A 21,666-nucleotide genomic window follows, 5' to 3' on the forward strand; every position below is an offset into this window, starting at 1 on the left:
GGGTAGTACCTCCATATACAGGCTTGCTTCTTCTCTTTAAGACTTGAGAAGAACACTTGCCTTTGTCCTTGACAAGATAGAGCCTCTTAGATTTCTCATCGCATTCACTGAATGAGTAAAAACTAACCCAATCTCCAACCCATGAATGTCTAAATAGGGTTCAGGATGTATTTTAACCTGTTGAAGAATCCTGTGGGTAAACCTGCTAGAGTGGCTCAATTTACCTCTGAAATCATACCCATTGTAAACATCTGCAAGGCCATTACGTGGTCTCTTTTACATAGAAGATTCCCTAGATGCAGAGGCAGTCATTTCTTCAGTAGCTTTACCTTTTCTGTACCCTTCATCTGCCCTTTGCATAGCTCAAGGCAGACACAGCTTAACTTGACTCTTGCTTTACTCTGTCCATGCAGATGCAAGGAATTTGACTTGACTGAAGGCCCAAGAGGGTAGGTGACACACTTTTTTTGATTACAGGATAGGAAGGGGAGCTGGCTGAGTAGAGGAATTGTGCTGTAAAGTGATGGAAATATAGTTTTCTTCAGTTCATTTTGTGTATCTCTATGGTTAAAAATGCCCTTCTCCCATTTGAAGAGAGTCCTTTGTTTAGTAGCAGGGGGATACCCACTAACATGGCTATCTCCACAAACAGCAAGGAGTCCTTCCTCCTTTTATAGACTAACAGATACAGTAAACCCTCAAAATGTGCGATTTTCGAGTTGTGCTTAACTACCTCTGGCTCACCCCCCTGCCCCAGTTCAACCCTGCTAGCCCTGGTTCAAACCTCCCCTGTATCGCTCCAGCTCAACTCCACCCCCCCAACCCAAACTACAGCCCTAGGAAACCCCAGGCTTAACCTCTCTGTCCCCTTCCCATGGCCCCAACCCACCAATTTTTAAATGGTGGGATTGTTCAGCAGCAGTGTCCTCATGTACTGCTGTGTATGACCTAGAAATGATAGCTGCAAGTGCTGTGTAATGTAGAGACATGCTGAACTTGTTTTTCTCTTCATTTGGATGCGACTGAGCCTTTGCCAGGCAGAGTAATCCGTTTTTTTGCAATACTTTCACATTCCACATACGTATTACATAAACATAATCTCTTTTCACTAACAGAGTAAACAAAAGTACTCTAATACAATGGTGACTCTGAAGATGAAATTGAAATTACTGAATCATTCTGCAGATTCTGGGAAAAGGATACTGGTTGAGAGTGTTCATATGCCAACAGAAATGTGAGCCCTTCTTTTAGCTTCCTTTTTATCAATTTATTTAACGTCATCAGTCAAAAAAAAAAAAAAACCCCACCAAAACTTTTTTTTTTGTATCGCCTGCCTCCCATGTCTGACTCAGCCCTGGGTATGCCTACATTTCCTAATGTCTGGCTGTATCAGTGCCTCTGAGGCGGTATGTGTTTTGGGCTGACAAGGATCAAGGTTTCTGACTACAGCTTTTCTTTCTTGGTTTTCAATATTTTCCCTCCCTCTGTTTTCACTTTTGTTAGAGTGGCTGTATTCTTTACCTTCTACCTTAATTTTCCTTTATTTCATCTCTAGGGGTAGAGGTGAGAGGAAATGGCAGAGGGAGAATTTCAGATTGACTTAACACTTTAGGGTGGGGGTGGGGAAGGCAACTTTTAAAATAGGCTGTAATATTTTGTGGCTTAGTCTGTCAGTGCACCTTGAGCTCCATATTTATGATTTGTCTTTAGAAAACTTCTGATGCTATGTATGATATTGTTTACATTTCTAACTGTTTTGCACTGTTTCATGTGTCCATCTGAAGTAGTCACATTAATCACAGTCCTTTTAGTTATGCAGACTGAGCAACAATGTACACCAAATGTCAACTAAGCACAGAAATACAGACATTATTAGACTGAGGCAGTTCAGCAATTATGGTCCATTTGCTTGTCTCATACAGTCCATGGCTGTATATTTGGTCATGTGTACAGAGCAAAGAAAAATATGCTGCTGTTCCATGCCATACTACTCAGTCTAAGCCTCAGGCTGAGGGGCTGTTTTATTTGCTGTGTAGACTTCTGGGCTTGGGGTTGAGCTGGGGCCTGGGCTCTGTGACCCTCCCATATTGTGGGGGCCTAGAGCCTGGGTTCCAGTCTGAGTGTGGATGTCCATAGTGATGAAACAGTCCTGTAGTCCAAGCCCCATGAGCCTGAGTCAAGTGGTACAGGCCAGTTGTGGTGTTCTTTGATGCGTAGACATAGCCTTTGACACGCCTGAGATGTCATAATAGGTTACATAAAATTTTTATAGTCTGTACTGAAGATAAAAATGAGGTGTTTGCTGAAAAGTTTGAACATATTGGAACAAATTCAAATCTGTTATACGAATATTCTGTTGCTAATCGGTTGAAGAGTGGTTCATTGAGTAATAATGGTAAATGTGGTAGTCTGTCATAACCTATTTTGTTTACTGCAGTGATCGGGAATCTGAAGGTAGATTTACCAGTCTTTATGTACAAATATCATTAGCAAATCTTAGTAAGAAAATGTAATATCTGTCATGGATTATTTTAAAAATGAGACAAGCAAATGGACCATAATTGCTGAACTGCCTCAGTCTAATAATGTCTATTTCTGTGCTTAGTTGACATTTGGGGTATAGTGTTGATCAGTCTGCATAACTATGGACTATGACCATAGTGTAGCTTTACACCATGTATGGCAGGGGTCAGCAACCTTTCCTGGTGGAATGCTGAAATTTGATCTTTTGACCTCTGTGTACAGTCCAAGTGCTGGTGATACTTTTTTAAAGTCACTAATAGTCCTACTTAAAACAGCTTTATTAATAAATAAATATAGATGCAGAGCTTTACCATTTAGATGGTGGTTGGTAGCATTAGCTGGTCTTTTGTTAATCTGTAGGCAGCAATGGCTTTGAGCAAGCTCCGGGTTGCATGGGGAAGGAGAGATGGGGCTGAACTCTCTCCTCACATGCCAAGCAAAGATGGGGCTGAACTCTCCCCATACATGCCAAGCTCACAGGCCACTCCTGGCACCTGAGCCAGGGGTGGGGTGATGACTGCTGGTGTATAGGGTTCTTAAACCATATTGGTTTCTTCTGCACTCTAAAATGTGTGGCATAGTTCTTGCATACCTGAATTCACACTTCAAATTTGTAAGTAGGAGATGGATTTTTTTTCACTTGGATGCAGTGATAATACTTGTGGTTTGATGTTTTCATTGGCATCGTTGCACTGTGAACAGTGCAATAGAAGTAACTTAGAAAAGGGAAGGAGGCAGCTTCACATCTGTAATTACCCAATGTTGTTAACTTGTTTTTTATGGTGTTCAGCCTGATATGCGGTGTTGAAATATTTACCCAACTGTTGCCATTGTGGCATACACCACACAATATTTATTTGACAAAAGTCTTAAAATAAGGAGATGTAAGAATTGTTTACTTTAAATATTTTGTCAGTTTCCCTCTTAAAAATAAAAGGTGCATAATAAGTCTAGCCAGAAAAATTTATTAGAAGCTATAATTTCCCACCTTCTGTATGTAGTGAAGGTTTTCTCCCAGCATGGTTCTTCTGAGTGTGTAGGCTAATCCTTTTTTGGATGTCTTCATAGATTGTGCATCAATGACCTCTTAGTTATTTTATTTTGTAATTGCTTTCACTGTTAGGAAGCTTGTCCTTGCATTTAATCTCTCACAGCCATTTTGACTGGATTTAATTTAACCTTTTTTGTTTTTCCTGAGACTGGCATGCTAGTGAAATATTTGAACTTTTCTTAAGAGAGTGGTGCTGGTCAGTCACTGTTGGCTAGAAAGTGTCAGTATATAGGTCTCTTGGCTGGCAATAGGTTCGTAAGGTTGCTGATTGACCATAAGTACTAAAATCACCAATAAATCTTTACATTTGTCATTTCAGGATCTATAGTGGTGGAGGAGAGTCTATTTTAATACAGAGTGTTGATATGATTCCTCTACTGCAGCTGTAGGTCAAGGTCACTTAGTTTCATACCAAGAAGAGTCTAGTCCTGAGTAGATTTTTCATGCTACAAGCATATCGGCTATCTTTGTGTCAGGGTGCAGGGTCAACGATAAGTCCCCAGTACACACAAGAAAACACCATCTTTCCTCTAGTGGTGTTGGAAGGAAAGGCGAAAGGTGCAGGGTAGAAAGTGAAAGCTCTGTAGCAGGGGTAGGCAATAGTTTTTGCAGAGGAGCCACTTCAGGAATTTTGGTACTGGTCATAAGCTGGCTCTGGACCCCCTGGATGGAGTGGGGCCGTGGACAGAATTTTTGTGGCTGGGGGCTACAGAAAGAGAAAGTGTGATTAGGAAAGAGATACTTTGTAATGTATATGAGAGACACACACAAATTGAATATGTGCTGTAATGTATATGTGACAGTGACTGTGTGTGTGGCACAGACTGGGTATGTGTGACTGACTGTGTGTGTGTGTGTGTGCGCGCGCGCGCATGCGCGTGCTAGCTGCTGCGGGATAAATTTCTGACAACCCACACTCTGTCCCTTTGAAGGAAATTTTTCCTACTCTTTCTCCCCCCTTCCCTCGCTCTGCATTCCAGTGAATCACTTACCATCCACACTTCAGACTGGAGCTGCTCTGCTGTGTCTCCCCTTCTCCCTGATCCTGACTCTGCAGAGATCAGATACAGGAGCAGGTGAACACCCTGACTCCAGCACTACCCTCTCTTCTCCAGTCCCTGCTCCTAGGAGCAGCTTGGCTGAAAACATGCCACTGGCTGTAAGATATGCACACTGCTGGCTGTAAGATACGCTATGTGGGCTCGAGAGAAAAATGCTTGGTTGGCCACATTGGGCCCTTGGGGCTGATTTTGCCCACCCCTGCTCGGGAGCCTGGGTTTGTGCCTAGGTATGGGGAAGTCTGTTTGTTTGTTCATTCTTACAACTATGTTGTTGGTGTTTATTAGCGTTCCTTTCTGAACAAATGTTTAATGTCTATGGCGGTTAAGTTGGTGCCCTGTTATCCCCATTTACCTCTTACAAATCCTTAGCTTTGTGTATGAGTCTTATAGGACAGTGTTTTTCAGCCAGGAATATGTGTACCCTTTGGGGTACAATGAGGTCTTCCAGGAGGTATGTCAACTCATCTAGATATTTGCCTACTTTTACAACAGGCTACATAACAAATGCTAGTAAAGTCAGGACAGTGTAAAAGTTCATTCAGGCAATGACTTGTTTCTCCTGCTGCCTATGCCTTATGCTGAAATGTAAGTACAGTGTTTCTGTTCCAATTCATCTGTTTGATGATAAGATGGTAGGAAGTCAGCAAGTTTTCAGTGGTAGTCTGCTGTGATATTTAGCATGGTTTTTGTCAGTTTGTCAGATATAACTTGGCAGTATGCAAAACAAATCTGACTCCCGAAAAGGGCACAGTAAATCTGGAAAGGTTGAAAGCCACCTGTTTCAAGACCCCAGATTTCCTTAGGACCATGTTTCTCAACTGGTGGTATGTGTGCCCTTAGGGGTAAGCAAGAGAAGTCTGGGGTACTTTATTTAAATAAAGTTGAGAAACATTGTTATAGGAGGTAGTTAGTAAATCTTACCATGTTACCTTGAGTACTGTAATCCTGCTTGTGTGTAAATTTAGAATACATATGAGACACCAGAATAGAAAGATAAACCAGTACACAACCTTAGCTGTACACTTAAGATTAAAGTGATCACGGAAATACAACCTGGGCATAGGGTCTTGGTATGCCATGAAAAGCTACTTACAAGTCGTGTGGCATTGATTATTCATTTCTTGGATAGTTAAAGTGAAATGCAATCTTTTATTTTCAAGGAAGAGTTCCGACACCACCACTTGTGCACTAAATGACAAATACAAGGATTTGAAAAGCTCCACAGACACTTGCAGTTCTGGTTAATTCTTCTCATTCTTGCTATGTTCAGTGTGTATCACTGACGCTCACAATTCACTGGTCTTTATAGAATTGTGGCCACACTGGTCCTAGCATATACAAGAGATGAGGAGGTTGATATCTTTTAACGAACCAACTTCTGTTAGTACAAGGGAAGCTTTGACCTGAAGGAGAGCTGCCTAAGCTTGAAAGCTTATCTCTCACCAACAGAAGTTGGTCCAAAAAGAGAGATTACCTCATCCACATTGTCTGTCTGTTAAATTCACTTGCGGTTTAAGAAGTGTAAACTGGGTGAAACTTCTTGGTTCTTCCAGACAATTTGGATCTCATTCTTGGGTAGGACCAGAAACTATACTTATGAAAAAATATAATTAAGCTTTATGCTACTGTAAATGAAGGATGCCATATTTTGAATGTTTCTTCATGCATCTTGTTGGGTATATAGAACAGTAGTTTTGTATGTTGCATTAAACTAAGTCTGTTTTGCAACCATTTGCTACATTTCAATGTCATGGAGGCTGGCAACACTGTCTTTTTAGTCTGTTGCATGATAAATCTGCTCCCAGTAGTTTCTTCATGCCATTCCAAATGATAAGATAGCCCTCACTCTTCATCTGGCTGTGCTATTGGGGAAGAGAAAGAAAAGGTTGAATTTAACTAAAAATAAGGCTTTGGATATGTCAATATTAGGCAGCTTTTAGTGACCAATAAAGGAAAAAAATTGTCCATCAAGTGCAAGTGTAAACAAAGTCTTACTGTGGTCATTGTTGGGTGAAGGGGCTACACATGGGGGATACCATGGCTGGTGCAATAGCACTGGCTGGCTTGTGCAGTTGAGGGGAGGGTGTTGAGCGCCAAGCCTTGACTCTCGTAGGCCCAATCCAGGCAAGCCATGGCCAGATCCAGCCTGCGGGCTCTGCTGGGCAGTGGGGATGGTCTCCGTGCACTGCAGGGAAGCACTCCATGTAGGCACTGCTCCCATTGGCTGAATAACAGCCAGTAGGAGAGGCTGGGGGTGGTGGGCATCTGCCTTCCCTGCAGCACGAAGAACCGTGCAGAGTGATGTGTGTCCCCCCTACAACCCCATCTGTGCCAGGTAGGTGCCCCACCCCCTCCCTTTGAGAACTCACATCTCCAAGCCATCTCTGCACCCTTCATCCCACCTCTGCTGTCCTCCCACACCCTGCATCCTACCAAGGACCCCACACCCCTCTTCCAGACCCCTCCCCCAGCCCTCTTTCCACCAGCTCACTCCTGTACCCAAACTCCCTGCCAGAATCTGCATACCCTCCAGTGCACTCTCCGGCAGCTCTCTCCCATGAGGGAGCTTCTCACTTGCATGTGGCACATGACTGATTCTCCCCCCCCCTCCCATTGGTCCGTAGACCCTGATCCAAAAAAATTTCCTTACCCTTGGGATAAACAATACCTAAACCTTGTGGTTATTCTAATAACTAGATTCACCTATTCAGCAACAAAACAGTTGCTGTACTTTTACTGGTTTCCCAGAAGCTAAAAACATAATTTCCTTAAAGCAAGCCAGCCCTTGGGTTCCCACCCAGACAGCTAAGTCAAATATGATGAGGACTACTAAAAAATCTTCTATATAAAATTTTACCAACACAGTATACACAAGGTAAATGAATACTTTAGATCTTACCTAAAATGGACACAGCAAACGTTCATGAACTAAACTAAGATATATTTAAAATAAGAGCATATTGTAGTTAAAATCATTAAACATATGAGTGAAGTACTTAAGTCAGTTTCACAGTAGAGATGGTGAGCTGCTGAGTTACAAAAAGTTATCTCCGAATCTGTTCCATAGGAATAATCCAACAGACAAGTCCATATGCAGCGTAGCTATAAGTTTGTTTCCCCCCCGCCCCCCCCATGACAAAGAATAGGATAATCCAGACTGGCTCTGCAGACACAGTTTTGAGATAGTCTTCCCCTAAGCAAGCTTAAACTGATCTGAGATAAGAGGATCAGGGCCTTAGAGTTTTTATAGATCACTGGCAAAACATTGATAGGAATACTTGCTGTCAAGAGACTAGGGTGAAGCATTGTGGCTTTGAAGTAGAACCTGTGTTTTCCATGTATAGACAGGTAATAGTTGCACTAATCAGCATATGCATTCTCTGCAACATTTTATTAAGCAGTTCAAAGAAAGTTTGCTACAAATGTCAATGATATTGTACCCAAGTTTCATCTAAATTTTAATATTCCCTTTTGATCTCTGAATCAACATAATATAGTAACAGACAGGAACTATGAGGTTACAAAAATATCTAACAAGAGCTAGGTGTACACAAATACTGTTACATTGGAACCTTCTTAACAGCCTTTAAAGGTTGAATTTGGGTCATTCAGCTTGCTAGTTAGGACCCCCTTTCCCAGGGGCTGAGTGAGAACGGGGGTTGTGATACAATAGTACCTGTAAAATATATATGTGTGGGATGGACTGTGGGGACCTTAGAACAGTAGGGTTGGGGTGTGTGTGTGGGAGCTTGAGGCAGTGGGTTGGGGAGTGGAGAATGTGGGGGAACTCTTGGCTGGGAACATGGCCACAGAACTGCCTTGCCTCCCACTTCCCCTCTCCCTGTCTGGTGTTGGGGCCACAGGGGGCTTTGGTTCCTGTGAGGGAGGGTTCGGGGGGAGGGAAACACCCATGCCCAGCACCTGTACCATGGCAACATCCTGAGCCCAGCCAGCTGCTCTCTTACCAGTGCATGACACTGTGGTGCACCCTCCTACTTTCACCTTTGGGAAGAACCTTTCAGTGGTGTGTGATATGCTACAGATGGGGGACCAGGGAAGGAAATGTTAATTTTTCATTTTCCTTTTTCCATTTTGCTCACCTGATGCTCATTGTCAGCAGACCCAGCCAACTATAATACTGAGTAAACAAAGCAAACAGCAGAAGGGGTCTTTGGCAAACATTAAGACTGTGTTTTTATCCACATAGCCTGTTAAATTTACCTTCTTCAAATTCCCTTTTTGTTAGGGGAAATAACCTTTACGCACTTTCAGAATTTGACATACAAGTACTTTTCTCTAGGTATTTATATGCTCTTATTGCTACATGAATCATAATGTAACAATTCCTGAGAACTCTTCTTAAATCATCAATATTAAAGATGGAAATGATCTATTTGAACATTCTACTGCTGTCAGCAGTTTTCATTTCTGTACATTTGTAGGTCTTGCTAAATTAATTCAGAAGAAATTCAGTGACAGTGATTATCTGCTCAAAATATCAGTATTTTTGTTTTACAGCTAATATCAAACTGAAGTATATAATGACTAGGATTGCCTTTGAAGGGCAGCATATGAAATAGCATCAAAACCTTTCTCGTACCCTCTGCTATTCATATGAGCCTATTGAAACAGTGGGCCTGAGTTGTTGCTGCTCTAGTTCTATAAGCTTCAGCTTAAGCAAATGTATAATTATGGTGTGTTTAAAGCACCCAAGGATTTCAGTGAAGTGAAAACCAAAAAGTTACAGATTCTGAAACACTCAAATAAAGTACTGCTGCATACTGAACCACCTCTCTTGCCTTATTTAATCGGACCCTTTACAGGATGGCTGTAGGTGAGGCAAGAATTTAACCACCTATTGTTGAGAGACTGACATTTTATTTTGTTCTTTCAGAGGCTTTAAAGGCATCCAGAGTCCCATTAGCTTTCATTCACTTTACATTAAAAGTGTTCTCCAGAGTGTTGTGTATAGATCAGCAAAGTCCATGCACCCAACTTAAAACTATTCCAGAAAGAATTTTATTTACCTACTATTGTTTTATTTACCTACTATTGTTCCCTCTCGTGTTCCCTGTAAGTTTTTCCAACCATGGATGAAATAAATTTTGTGTGCATCAAGGCATGTACAGACACCATCAATAGAAACATGCTACCTGCCCTCTATATGTGCTCTGCTAATGAGTAGGGCAGCATCTGAATCTCTCCTGGGTGGCTGCCCAAGCACTCAGTTTACAGGGAATACTGGTTGCAAGTAGCACCTAGTATTACTGTAACTGGAAAAACTCGTGTACTTTTGAGTATCTGGCAATACTTTATGCATGATTAGTTTTGCCTGTGTAGGTTCATAAAAGATAACATGAGAGAAACTTTTTAAAAAAAAATGGAAAAATGTGATTAATGTTACAACAGGAAGATAGGGGTTTGAGAGGTAGGAACAGTAGTTAGGGTGTTCTCAAAACAAAATGGAACTTCAAATTTCTGCTTAACTCCAAATCTATTAGTGTTGCTTTTGCCCTGCAACATTAAACTCTTTGAATTGAGCAATAAGCGTACCATAGATGATCAGACTTTTATTTCTCAGTTGTGCAGTTTTATGCACTTTGGCTAGGGGTGTGTTGATTAGCATGACTGTCTTAGTAACAGGACAGCATGCAAATCTCTATACTGATTGGCCTCAGAATTCCCCATCCCTGTAACTGCAAGAAATGAGGCATCCAAATCCTGATGTCTCAGCCTCATCTTTTCCCTTGTGTAAACATTGCTAAACGAAATTGAGAAAGGAAGTACTGTTTTAGAGGGTTTGTATGGAATATGATGAATAAATATTCTTAACATATCAGTGATTTTAGGTGGGATTGGAGGACAAAGTTGAATCAGCCATGCTATGGGTATATGGAACAGAGGTTAGGTGGACATGAATAATGAGAAGATGAGTGGGGATAGAGAATACATTTCAGTATACTCTTTGAATTGAGCAATAAGTGTACTATACATGATCAAACTTGGAAGACTAAGATCTCTGTATAACTAAACAAACAAGCAGTCATCTAGCACTTTAAAAACTAACAATTTATTAGGTGATGAGCTTTCGTGGGGCAGACCCACTTCTGAATAGTGCTGTAGCTCATCACCTAATAAATTATTTTGTTATTTTTTGAAGTGCTAGATGACTGCTTTTTTGTTTTGTTAGACTGTATCCTAACACAGTAACCTGTTACTGTTCTGCATAATTAGTCCACTTCGGCGTCTTGTAAACAGGAAACTCTCTCAAGTAATCTTTATATATGCTATGTGTGTTATTGGATGAGGAACTAGAAACAACTGGGTTCTGCTAAGCTGTGTACAGGGAAGAATATTTATTTATTTAGGTTCATAGTGTTTAGATGCGTAATTCTTGGAAAAAGGTGCTAAGGCCCTGATCCCACAAATACATCAATGTGGGAAGACTCTTGCAGCTAAAACAAGTCTCACTGACTTCACTGGGGCTGTATGCAGGTGTTAAGGTCTGCTTTTGTGTTTCTGATTACAGGATTGGGGTCTTAATGTCTAAATTACCTTTTCTGATACTGCTAAAAAACCTGGTACCTTAAAAACTTTAAAAATCCCTAATTTTCAATTTATAGACTTAAATCAAAATTTAGTACTTCTACTAGAACTATTTCGGTCAAGAAGTCCACACTTGAAATCCTTAATGAAATAAACCTTCCATTGAAACTAAAAGGAGATTTGACTGAGTACAGGTTTTAACTTCTGTACAATAGAGGCTATAATGCCTATGTAGGAATTCTCAGAGAGGTAGCTATGTTAGTTTGTATAGTCACAAAACAGAAAAAGCAGTCCTGTAGCACCTTAAAGACAGACAATATTATTCTCCAGATCTGAAGAAGTGGGTCTGTTCCACAAAAGCTCATCACCTAATAAATAATATTCCTAGTGTTTTAAGGAGCTACTGGACTGCTTTCTTGTTTTTGGGAATTCTCCGTTTATTAATAGCTATATAAGCTGAAAAAACACATAGGATTTTGAGCTTACTGTTGAATTATTTTCTGGAAAACCATTTTATATAATGTGGTTTAATCTGGACAGAAAACATAGTTGCCAGTCAAAAAGCCTAGAAAAAGTCTTTAAAATTTTAAGAACTTTTTTTTTGCAGCTCGAGATGCTGATGAAAGAGAGAAGTGGATTCATGCTTTAGAGGAAACAATTCTCCGTCACACTCTTCAGCTTCAGGTAAGTTAGTTGTCAGTTTTGATCCCGAAGCACATCTTTTCAGAATAAATGAACTGTAAAACTTAGTGCAACAGCTGATTATCTGATAGTACAAGATATAGTACACAATTGACTTATGTGGAGATTGCGCTCTTGTGCAACCCCACATAAATCAAATTTCGTGTTATGTGGAGGAGCCAGGAAACTGACCACTACAGCAGCACTGGTCAGTTTCCCATCTCCTGTGAATAGTGGGCTGCCAAGAGTCTGGCTTTCAGCTGCCTGCCACTCAAAGGAGCGGGGAAACTGACTGGCACAGCAGTGGAGCCAGGCACCAGCTCCCCACCACACTGAGTGGTTTTACACTGAAATAATATCTTTTGGCTTCTATTGTAGTGACCTGTCATCCTTTTTCTATCCAGCTAAATTTATGCGAAGTCTCCCTGACTTATTAGATTGTATCTTGAATAATTCATTGTATTAGTGTGGTGGTGGCTGAAAATTACTTTTTTTGGTTTTGAAAGAGGTAGGCTGACTTTAAAATGAAGGTATTGGACTGGGTCTTAGGGCTACTTAGGTTTTTATTTCTGGCTTTCACAGTTTTCCTGTGTGACCTTAAGTGTACTGCTTAATCTTTTGCCTCAGTTCTTTATCTGTACAGTGTGGCTAGTGTCTCACTTCTCCATCACTTTGTCATGTCTGCTAAGATTGTAAGTTCTTTTGCGCAGGAACTTATATTTGTACTGTGCCTAGCAAAGCGACACTAAGGTCCCTTATTGGGCCTCCTAGACTGCATATAATACTTGATACAAATAATAAATATTTAAGTAGTATGAGAGTGGGCCCCTTCAAGAGTGAGTGAGTGTGTGTGTTGAAACATAATATAAAATCACATTAGAGTGCCATTGTGCTATGTACTAAGGACTTGCTAAAAATTCTCAATCTCGGGGGAGGAGCAAATATTACTACAACAATGATTGCGTGGTAGGTGAGAGAAGGAAAGTGCTATGCAAATAGAAAGACTTACCATCTCTATCTGTGTAAGTGTTTCTAATCTTAAGACTAAAGAGGTAGGTGGCAGGGTAGCAAAATGAGAACAATATATTCAGTCTCTATCAAAAGATTTTTCCCCCCTTCCTTACCAAATTCACCCCTTATTTTGCTGGCAGACTTCTGACTGTTGTAGTGGATATTGAGATCTGACTGATAAGCTACACTTTTGTTCAAAGTGCTTTTCAAATGAACAAAATTATATAGATAAATAAACTAAGCTAATGAGTGATAAATTGCTATACTAAATGAATCACTTAATTATCTATATCAAATATAAATTTATATTTGTCAGGAAATAAGATGCAATGTATTTTGCTCTCCCAACCCAGTGTAAGAATTGAAAGAGATCTGTTTGGAGTCAACCCCTGTGGTCTGTTTTCAGCAGTCATCCTGTCAAACGTTTCCAGTTTAAAATGCTATAAAACATTTTTAGACTTCCCAGCTTGACATCATTTTAGACTCCTTGGTCAAGGAACTTAAGTGTGTTCGCTCTCATCTTTTAGCCTGAGTTGTTGAGCAGATATGAAGGCATTATAGAAATAACATATACATCTTTTTTTTTTTTTTTAATCCTTTCTCTTCATTTGTAGTCCCCCCGCCCATTTGTGTTAGAGAGAAACTTGTTCCTTGGCAATGTATTGGAAGCAGTTCTCTGAACTACCCTCAAACATTTTATCTGCATAACTGCAGCTGTGGAATTGCATATGAATCCTACAAGATTGGATCCTTAGAATTCAAATACCAATTATAACTGAGATTTTTATTGGAGTAAAAGGGTGGTGGGTAAATTCAGAATTGAGGTGGTCTATTTCCCTTCGACTGCACTGAAAATTCCATCTTAAGTTTTTTTCTAGTTTTCTATTACTTAGACTAGCCTTTAAGAAGCTATCATTTTTTCATCTGAAAGCCAGATGAAGACTGCTGCTGTAAGAGGACTGCTAGTTTAGTTTGGTATAGCTCAGTGAAGAAGAGCTTTTTTTAAAGCTTTAGTTTAGACTGTTTAAAATATTCTTGGATCATATTCACTAGAATATTCATATTCTGGATCAAAGGAACACCTAAAACTAAACTAGACATGCAATACTTCATCAAGCACTTTAACTGGACTGGATCTGTTTAGCTCTTGCTAAAGAAGCTTGCTCTGCCTTGACCAGACTTTCAGGTGGTGTATTTAAATTTGATCAAGGTGGCTATTAGCTCTAACGACCCTTTGCATCTTAATCTAGACAAAGCTCATATGTTGTTGTGCCAAGGCTTTGAGGCATGGCTAGTGAGTTAATATCATACGTTTCTGGGAGACCTTTTCAAGACTGACCTACCCCCTTATTTGTGTTCTAAAGGTCTCTTCACCTCCTCCTGCCTGTTTAGCCTCGTGTGTGGCCAGCCCCTTACTGAGGGTACATCTCTTGCCTGTTGCACTGTGTTGGGTTTGTGTGGTCTCGGAGTACTTCCCTGCTGCCCCGGAGACTTGCGTGCCGCCGCCCTACTGTGGCTGTCCTGTTGGCGAGGTCAAGGGGGCGGGAACAGTGACTGCAGTCTGAACGGGAAGCAGCCGGAAGGAGGCCTAGGCCGCGTGCGCTCGATGTGAGCGGAGGCCAGGCCGGAGTCCTGTGTGCCGCGCCCCCTTCTGTCACCGCGTGACGAGGCTTCGCTGAAGCGGCGGCGCGGTCCGGTTTGTGCTCGCCGAGCCCCGTCACGTGCCGCCGCCAGGGAGCGCGCGCCTGTCCTCAGCCTTCTCAGGAGCCATCGCCTTCCGGATTCCGTTCGGGCGGGCGCTGCCCGCACAATCACGGCGGAGCCGGATGTCGCCTCATGGGCGGGTTGGGGGCGGCCAACTCCGCCCCCCCCGCAACCGCCGCTCACTCGGGGTTGGGGACAGTCGTCTGACCCACAGCCAATCCGGAGCCGCTTTGGTTCAGAGACGAGCGCTGAGCAGCGGGTGGCCGCGGCCGCAACTTTTGGGGGCTGTTCCGCTCCCAGCGGGAGGCGGCGCTGCGAGAGGCCGGGCCGGGAAGTGATTCCCCCCCCCGCCACCCGGGAGGAGAATGGCCAGTGTGAGTACGGAGGCAGGGGGTGGTAGCTGCCTCCGCCGCAGGGTCTGCAGGTACCCGACTTCCCCTGGCCGTGCCTGGGCTGCCCGCTGTGCGGAGCTAACGCTGTTCTCGCCGCCGCTCCGTGCCTAGCTAAGGGGGTGATTCGCTTGCTGGTAGCGCTCAGGCTTCTGCCAGCCCCGTGCAGCGGGTCTGTGAGGGAGGAGGGACCCAGCTAGAGAGCTCACAGCGAGCAGCAAGAGCTGCTGGTCCTGAAGAAACGGACGGAAAACTGGTGTCCAGTGTTTCCTTCGCCCGAGGGGTTCGCAGGACCTACTGGGAAGATGACTCATTTGCTGCTCAAACATGACAGCTGCGTCTATGCTAGAGGGCCGTTTCGAAAGGGTGGTTTTTGAAAGAGAGGAATCGAAAGATACCCTTTCAAAGCAGAGCGTCTGCACGCAGACCGGGGCTGGTGCTGTCAATGTGTACTGTTGAAAGGGGCCAGCGAGCCCATTGGTAGAGAGCGTCTACATGTACCCATGCCCCCTTTCAAAAGAAGGGGCCAGGAAACGCCGTGGCCACATAGTGGACAAGCCCTTCTGGGGCCACAGCTGTCCTCCCCGTTAAAGGGATGTGGGTGAAATAAACTGTTGTTAATGCATCATGGAACTTTGTTTTCAGAATATTCAGACTGTAAGCATACAACTGTTTTACAGGTGGAAGGGGGTGAACTATTTACAGGCAGAGTGGGACATGCGTGGCCTGTGTGGGGTGGCCTTTTACTGCAGGGAGTGCCTTGACCCATGGCAGCCCTGGGACCCCTCCCCAGTTTGGGGTCCCCGATGGGGCTGGGAGAGTGCAGGGAGGACGGGGAGGTAGGACTGGGGGTCTGCCACAGCTTGGTGATTGCCCTAGCTGGGGCGTCCCCAGGGGGGCTGGTAGGAGGGACAACAGGTGGCAGAGGGCAGTAGACAAGGTCATTCGGGACAAGAGTTCCCTGAAGGTGCCTGCCACATCCCTCAGGGTGCCCATTAGTTCTGCCCAAGCCTCCTGGCACCAGGTGGACTCATTCTCCTCCAGGTGGAGGCGCTGCACGGCCATCTCCACTTGCTGGTGGACAGAAGCAGTGAGATGGAGGTCCTCCAGCACCGGCCTTTGGCCCCTCTGGGAGGGGGGTTGCCCTGGTTCTGCCAGTGGCACTGCCAGGTGCTCGTCCCTCGCATCCAGGGGGCTGTCGGGCACTAGGGATGGTGCGAGGCTCTCCTGGCCATCGGATGGTACAGCTGCAAGAATAGGAGGGAAAAGAGGGACAAGCTGTGAGTACAAACTCCTGTCCTGTGGCCCATACTCCCCGTCCCCTCATGTGCGGCAAGTTCCTGTTTGACGGCAGCGCAGCCCTGGAGGCCCATGGTGGCAGTGGAGGCCCCTGTCCCCTTGGGGGCAGCCCCATTGTGTGGTCTGGCCCCTGTCACCCCCTCCCCCTAGGAGGGGGCTGCAGCGCTGTCCGTAGAAGTGGGTTCTGAAGGCCATTGGCGGCCATGCTGCTGCCCTGAGGGCCACAGCCCGGCTGGGTGGTGGCTGGCCAGGGTCTGCTGGTGGTGTGGGGGGCCCTCTGGTGAGCATGTAGCCCTTGCCCTGTGATTTGGGGGGTGTGCCCTGTCAGGTATGCACCTGACAGCCTCCCTTCCCCATGCCCCCGAGTATGGGGGATGCCTGGTTGGCTGATGCCCGGCTGGAGGTGCAGGAGGAGAGGTCAATGACCAGGTCCCCCTCCTCGCTGGACCACTCGGCAGCTGGCTCTGGCTCTGGCCTTGCTAGCACAGGGCTGGCTGATGGTCCCACTCATTGGGGTCCTCGGGCTGGGGCTCTTCTGTGGAGGTATCGAGGACAGCGGGTGGGGAGGTGGTGTCCAGTGGGCCCAGGAGGCTGTGGAGGTCCTGGTAAAATGGGCATGAAGTGGGGACAGCCCTCTACCAGCTGGCCAAGTCCGGAGCCCAGGCGTACCGCTGCCACAATTCCTTGACCTTGCTGCGACCCTGGTCCGGAGTGTAGGCAGAGTGGCCATGGGTAGTCAGTCCCTTGGCCAACTCTCCTAAAGCAGCCACATTCCGCTGCTTTGTGCCCATTTAACGCAGGACCTCCTCCTCCTGCCATAGGCCCAGCCAGGTCCCAGAGCTCATGCTCTGTCCAGGAGGTAGTTCTCATTTTCTCACCTGGCTGGAGTCCTGGGTGCACTCAGAGGAGGGGCCCTGGGGCTCCTTATGTCCCCAGCTGGTGGCCATGCTGCTTCGGTAGCCACTGGGGGTCTTGCTGAGGAGTGCAGGGGCACCACATGTGATGGTTGCTGCCTGTACACTTTCAGCTTCCCGCAATGGGGTTTCTGGGTGCGTGCAGCTTGAAGGGCTCCTGCAAGCACCGACTACAGAGCCTCGCAAGCGCTGGGCAGCATGTCTCGGTGTCCCAGCTAATTGGTGCCATGGCGGTCCCCACTCTTTCAAAAGAGCTGGTCGCGGAGCATCTACACACACCTTCTTTCAAAATAAGCTTTCAAAAGAGATGGCTTTTCCCATTTCATGGTTGAAAGAGCAATTTTGGAAGCTGGGCCACGTTCCATTGATTTTATTTTTGAAAGAGCGTGCAGCACGTGTAGACACGCTGCATTCTCTTTTGGAAGAGGGCCTGGGCTTTTGAAAATAATGCCTAGTGTAGATGCAGCTTATTGATTTCATTTGCTGCCCTTCTGTCTTTGAGGCTGTGGTGTCCAACCAGTTCTGAACAGTAGCAGCTACTGCTATAGTGAACTAGCCACATTATTCTGGAAATAGGTTTATTGTTCAAGCCAACTAGCCAAACTCAACCAGCCAAATGGCCACAGGTGGCTGCTAGCTGGTGTGTTGGACGCCACTTTAAGGGGACATTCTGTGAACTTGCAGGGTATATGTTTGTAGGATATGTTTGTTTACAAATAATGCCTTTGCTTTCGGGAGTAATGGTGCATGGATTTTCATTTTGCATTTCTTTCATTTTAAAAATTTTCATTTGGAAAACTGTTGTTTTTTCTGCTACAGTTTCTTTTACAAGCACAAAAGAAGAGGGATTATTTCCTGGAGAATTATTTTAGTTGAAATTACAGTCAAAAGTAGAAATACTTAAGATTATTATTAAAAAACCTACACACTTTTTTTGTCCTTAACACTGCATCTTTAAGTCTACAAGTTGCTTCCTGTTGTAATCCTTCCTAAATCCACCATTTAATTTATTTGTTTTAATAAAATACTTTTGACTTGAGTCTTCAATTTTGCCAGGCCAGAAGTGAATTTTTGTGGAAGTTTTGAAGAAAAATTTTCAAAGCTCTATAATAGCAAGTGATTAACACTAAAAGCTAGGTGTGAAATTTAGCGTTGCAAACCTGTAAAAGGAAAACGAGCATAAGAGGATGAGAGACCAGGAATTGTCTGAGGGCTTGTCTATATGGTATTTAAAATGCTGCAGTGGCACAGCTGCACCACTTGAATGTAGATGCTACCTATGCTGTTTGGGAGAGATTCTCTCAACATACATAATCCACCACTGAGGCTTTGTCTGTGCTTGCAGCATTAAAGTGCTGCCTCAGTGGCAGCACTTTAATACAATAGTGTCACAGTGCAGTGTTGGGAAAGAGCTCATTGTGCCTCAGGAAAACAACCTCTTCGACGGGCTTAGCTCCCAGTGCTGGGAGCCTGTCTATATTGGCAAGTTTACTGTGCTGAAACTTGCTTTCTGGGGGAAGGGAAAGGTGATTATTTCACATACACATCCTGAGCTAGAAAGTTTCAGTGCTTTATGATACCAATGTAGATGAATGCTGATAGGCGATAGATTCCTATGCCTATATGGGGACTTGGATTGATGTAACTACACTGCTCAGAGGTATTGGTTTTTCGCATTCCAGAGTTACATAGTTATGCAAGCCTAATTTACTAATGTAGACCTGGACGGATGTCATCTACTTCTGTTTATAGTCTTGTCAGCACATTTTTAAACTCTTCCTTTATACCAGTCTGTTACTTGGGCACAAGGTATGGGAATATTTTTAAATAATGTTGTCTATAAATCTGTGTGAAAAACACCACATTTTATAAAAGTTTTATCCCATTAATTTAATTTTTTAAAAATTAAGTATTACCATTTCACATTTCAGGATGGCATTTGTTTATTCAGTTTGTTTATAAGTTGGTTCTTCCCTGACTTAGGCTGTCTTTTTACACTTTCAGTGGACTGTTGCCAAATCTTGTCATTGCATAGTCTCTTACTCTCGTTTTTAAAAAGTTAGTTGTCGTCTTCGTCTCCCGTTATGCCAAGAAGGAATGGACACGAAACAGACAGCAGTCTCTTAATGTTGAGCCTTATGTGATCAGATAACATGCATGGCCAAGAAAGGGGCTAAATAGTCTTTCTTCTCATCCCCAGAGCAGAGACATGCAGCAAATGGGGAAGATGTCAGGGCCTAAAGAAAAAATACTTTAGTTTCCCTCTGCATTGTGAAAGAAGGAGAAAATGGAGCATAGTTAAGCTGTGAGGAAGGTTAGAGGAAAAAGAATAAAAAAAAAAAAATCTAAAACTTTTTTCTGGCATAGGGTAGGCATGGTCCTAAATTATCAACCCAGTAGAATTCCAAAGACTATGTTTAATTCCCACATTCTTCACTGGAACAGTGAGGAATTCGCCCTTGCTCAGAAACCAGTCTTACTCTAAGAAGCAGATGTGTGGACCACAGGAATACACTTCCTTCTCATGTGATCTTAAAAACATCAGACATGATGATGAAGTCATCAAAACTGACCTAACATCAGAGGCTTGTTCTTTTTTTTTCCCCCGGCCAGATGACATGGAAGCAGGTGGAATAAACTTAAGTGTTTTGGAATGCCAAATGGAAGTAAATATCCAGTCACTGTTCTCCCTCTGTCAGGTGCCATTCCCTGTCCTTTTACCACCTTCTTACAACCTTCTGAATGGTCCTGTTTGCTTAGATGCATGGAGAATGCGCATTATCTGACTAGCCAGCACTTTCAGTCTACATGTTCCCTGGAGCCTGGGGTTCACAATTGTGACCAGAATGGTCAATGTCAAGCATTTTAGGAAAGCTGCTGGAGGACTTATGGTTTGCATAGGTGTCAGCTATGGCTCAGAACAACATGGGGAGATGGTGGTACTCCACTGCTGTAATGAGGTGCTTCCAAGAGTCAGAGACAAATTTAAGTATATACACTAGCAAAACTAGATGGATGCAGGGTAGCTAGGTTATCACTTTCTAGTGCAGAAAGGCCAGAATGGTAACTCCCCCCTCCAACCCTTCTTGCCTTCAGAGTATTCTATTTACAGGAGAGAGTTAGGAATACAGATGATGTATCCTGAAACCTAAAACCTAATTAAGTATAGATTAGGAACAGAGTTGTTCAAAAAATAAATTCTTGTTCATGTTTGTTTGTACAGATACAAGGGCAAGAGGGTAGCGGAATATATGATTGTTAGATGACTCTCAAATTGTATGGTAAAAACCTCTTATAGGAGACTGCTATAGCAGAAGTGTCAAAGAATAAAACCAAGTTTGGTTAAAGCTTGATTCTTCCAAATGCTCCAACTTGTACACGTTTACTTTGATTTGTTTTGAAATTTGGTATATCTAAGTAGCTTTAATGACCCAAGTTTAGAGTCATGCAAGCAAGGGGTTCTTGAGAAATGGCTCTTTGAAATAAACAGATTTTCTTTAAACCGAGTTTTTTTGCAAACTCCTGGTGATCAAACCATGGTGCTGATTCTGGTAAATATTGGCATGTGTTTTCAGGTTGCCTCTGGATAGTGCATGGTGGGTGTCCTTCCGGATAGCAACGTTTGGGATATTATTGGCAAAAGACTTTTTCTCCATTTAGGGCCATGAAAAATCCACGTGAATGAGAAACTTAACTATACCATTACAACCCATTGGTGTAGACGGTTCTAGGTCCTCCCTTTAAGTATTTCCGTTGACCTAGATACAGCTTGTTGGAGAGGTGGGTTACCTATGCCAATGGGAGAACCCTTCCTGTGAGCAATAGTTAGTGGTCTAAATACCATGCCATTCATATCATAATATTTTGGATTGTGATTGCAGTAAAATTTATCAATTTTATGCAGTATCAATACTGTTCTTGTGCAGTATTCTGTCATGTCACATTAAAGGTACATAGCAGTGCATCATCGCTATCAGAAATTTTCAGTAGTTCATGTAAGTTTGATACCCAGTCTGCCATAGCAGAAATTATCTGAGCGTGTGACATGAAGTGGGGGTTCTGCGAATTTCATTCCCCTTTTTTGCATGTGTGTTCTGTTTGTCCTGTAGTAACTGCATGTGTGTGCCTCAGTTTCCCATGGTGCTGCACCAATACCTGAATGGTGATGGGAATTTCAGGTGTAATAACTTCTCTCATTTACACAGTGGCTGCGCCCTTCGGAACCTGAGATTGTGAGGGGATGCGGCCAGGTGACACTTTCTGCCTAGAAGGCCCAACAAAGGCTGTAGGAAGGGTCTAGCCCAGGGGTCTGAAACCAAATTAATGAGAAGAGCCATTTTTTTTTTTTTTTCCAAATTAAGTTACAAAATCAGTACTTCACAAGCTACAATGTGCGTGAATACGAGATAATCCTTAACAAATAGTTATTTCAGCTATTTAAATGTGGGATTTCATGGAGCTGTAACAGTAGGAGCTCTGACCCAAAA

At 43.6% G+C, this 21,666-nt stretch overlaps 1 protein-coding gene and 1 long non-coding RNA gene across 5 annotated transcripts in view; one reads left to right on the plus strand and one right to left on the minus strand.

Moving 5' to 3' along the window:
* The window catches only part of OSBPL9 (oxysterol binding protein like 9), a 110,408-nt gene that overhangs the window by 34,499 nt on the left and 54,243 nt on the right, over positions 1–21,666 (plus strand). For 3 of the 4 annotated variants that reach the window (XM_075002491.1, XM_075002494.1, XM_075002493.1), the window contains exon 4: positions 11,789–11,865. In XM_075002491.1, the coding sequence (XP_074858592.1) occupies positions 11,789–11,865 (77 nt within the window). Of the gene's footprint in view, positions 1–11,788; positions 11,866–14,725; positions 14,952–21,666 lie in introns of those variants that run through there. The other variant, XM_075002495.1, reaches the window with a different exon arrangement.
* Positions 5,783–14,565, minus strand: LOC142017537 (uncharacterized). Its single transcript, XR_012646553.1, has 3 exons — positions 14,308–14,565; positions 6,631–6,820; positions 5,783–6,497 (listed from the first exon to the last, which is right to left on the minus strand). It is a non-coding gene; the product is annotated as an uncharacterized LOC142017537 (long non-coding RNA).

This window comes from Carettochelys insculpta, chromosome 9 (genome assembly GCF_033958435.1).
Source record: "Carettochelys insculpta isolate YL-2023 chromosome 9, ASM3395843v1, whole genome shotgun sequence".
NCBI classification, from domain to species: Eukaryota; Metazoa; Chordata; order Testudines; family Carettochelyidae; genus Carettochelys; species Carettochelys insculpta.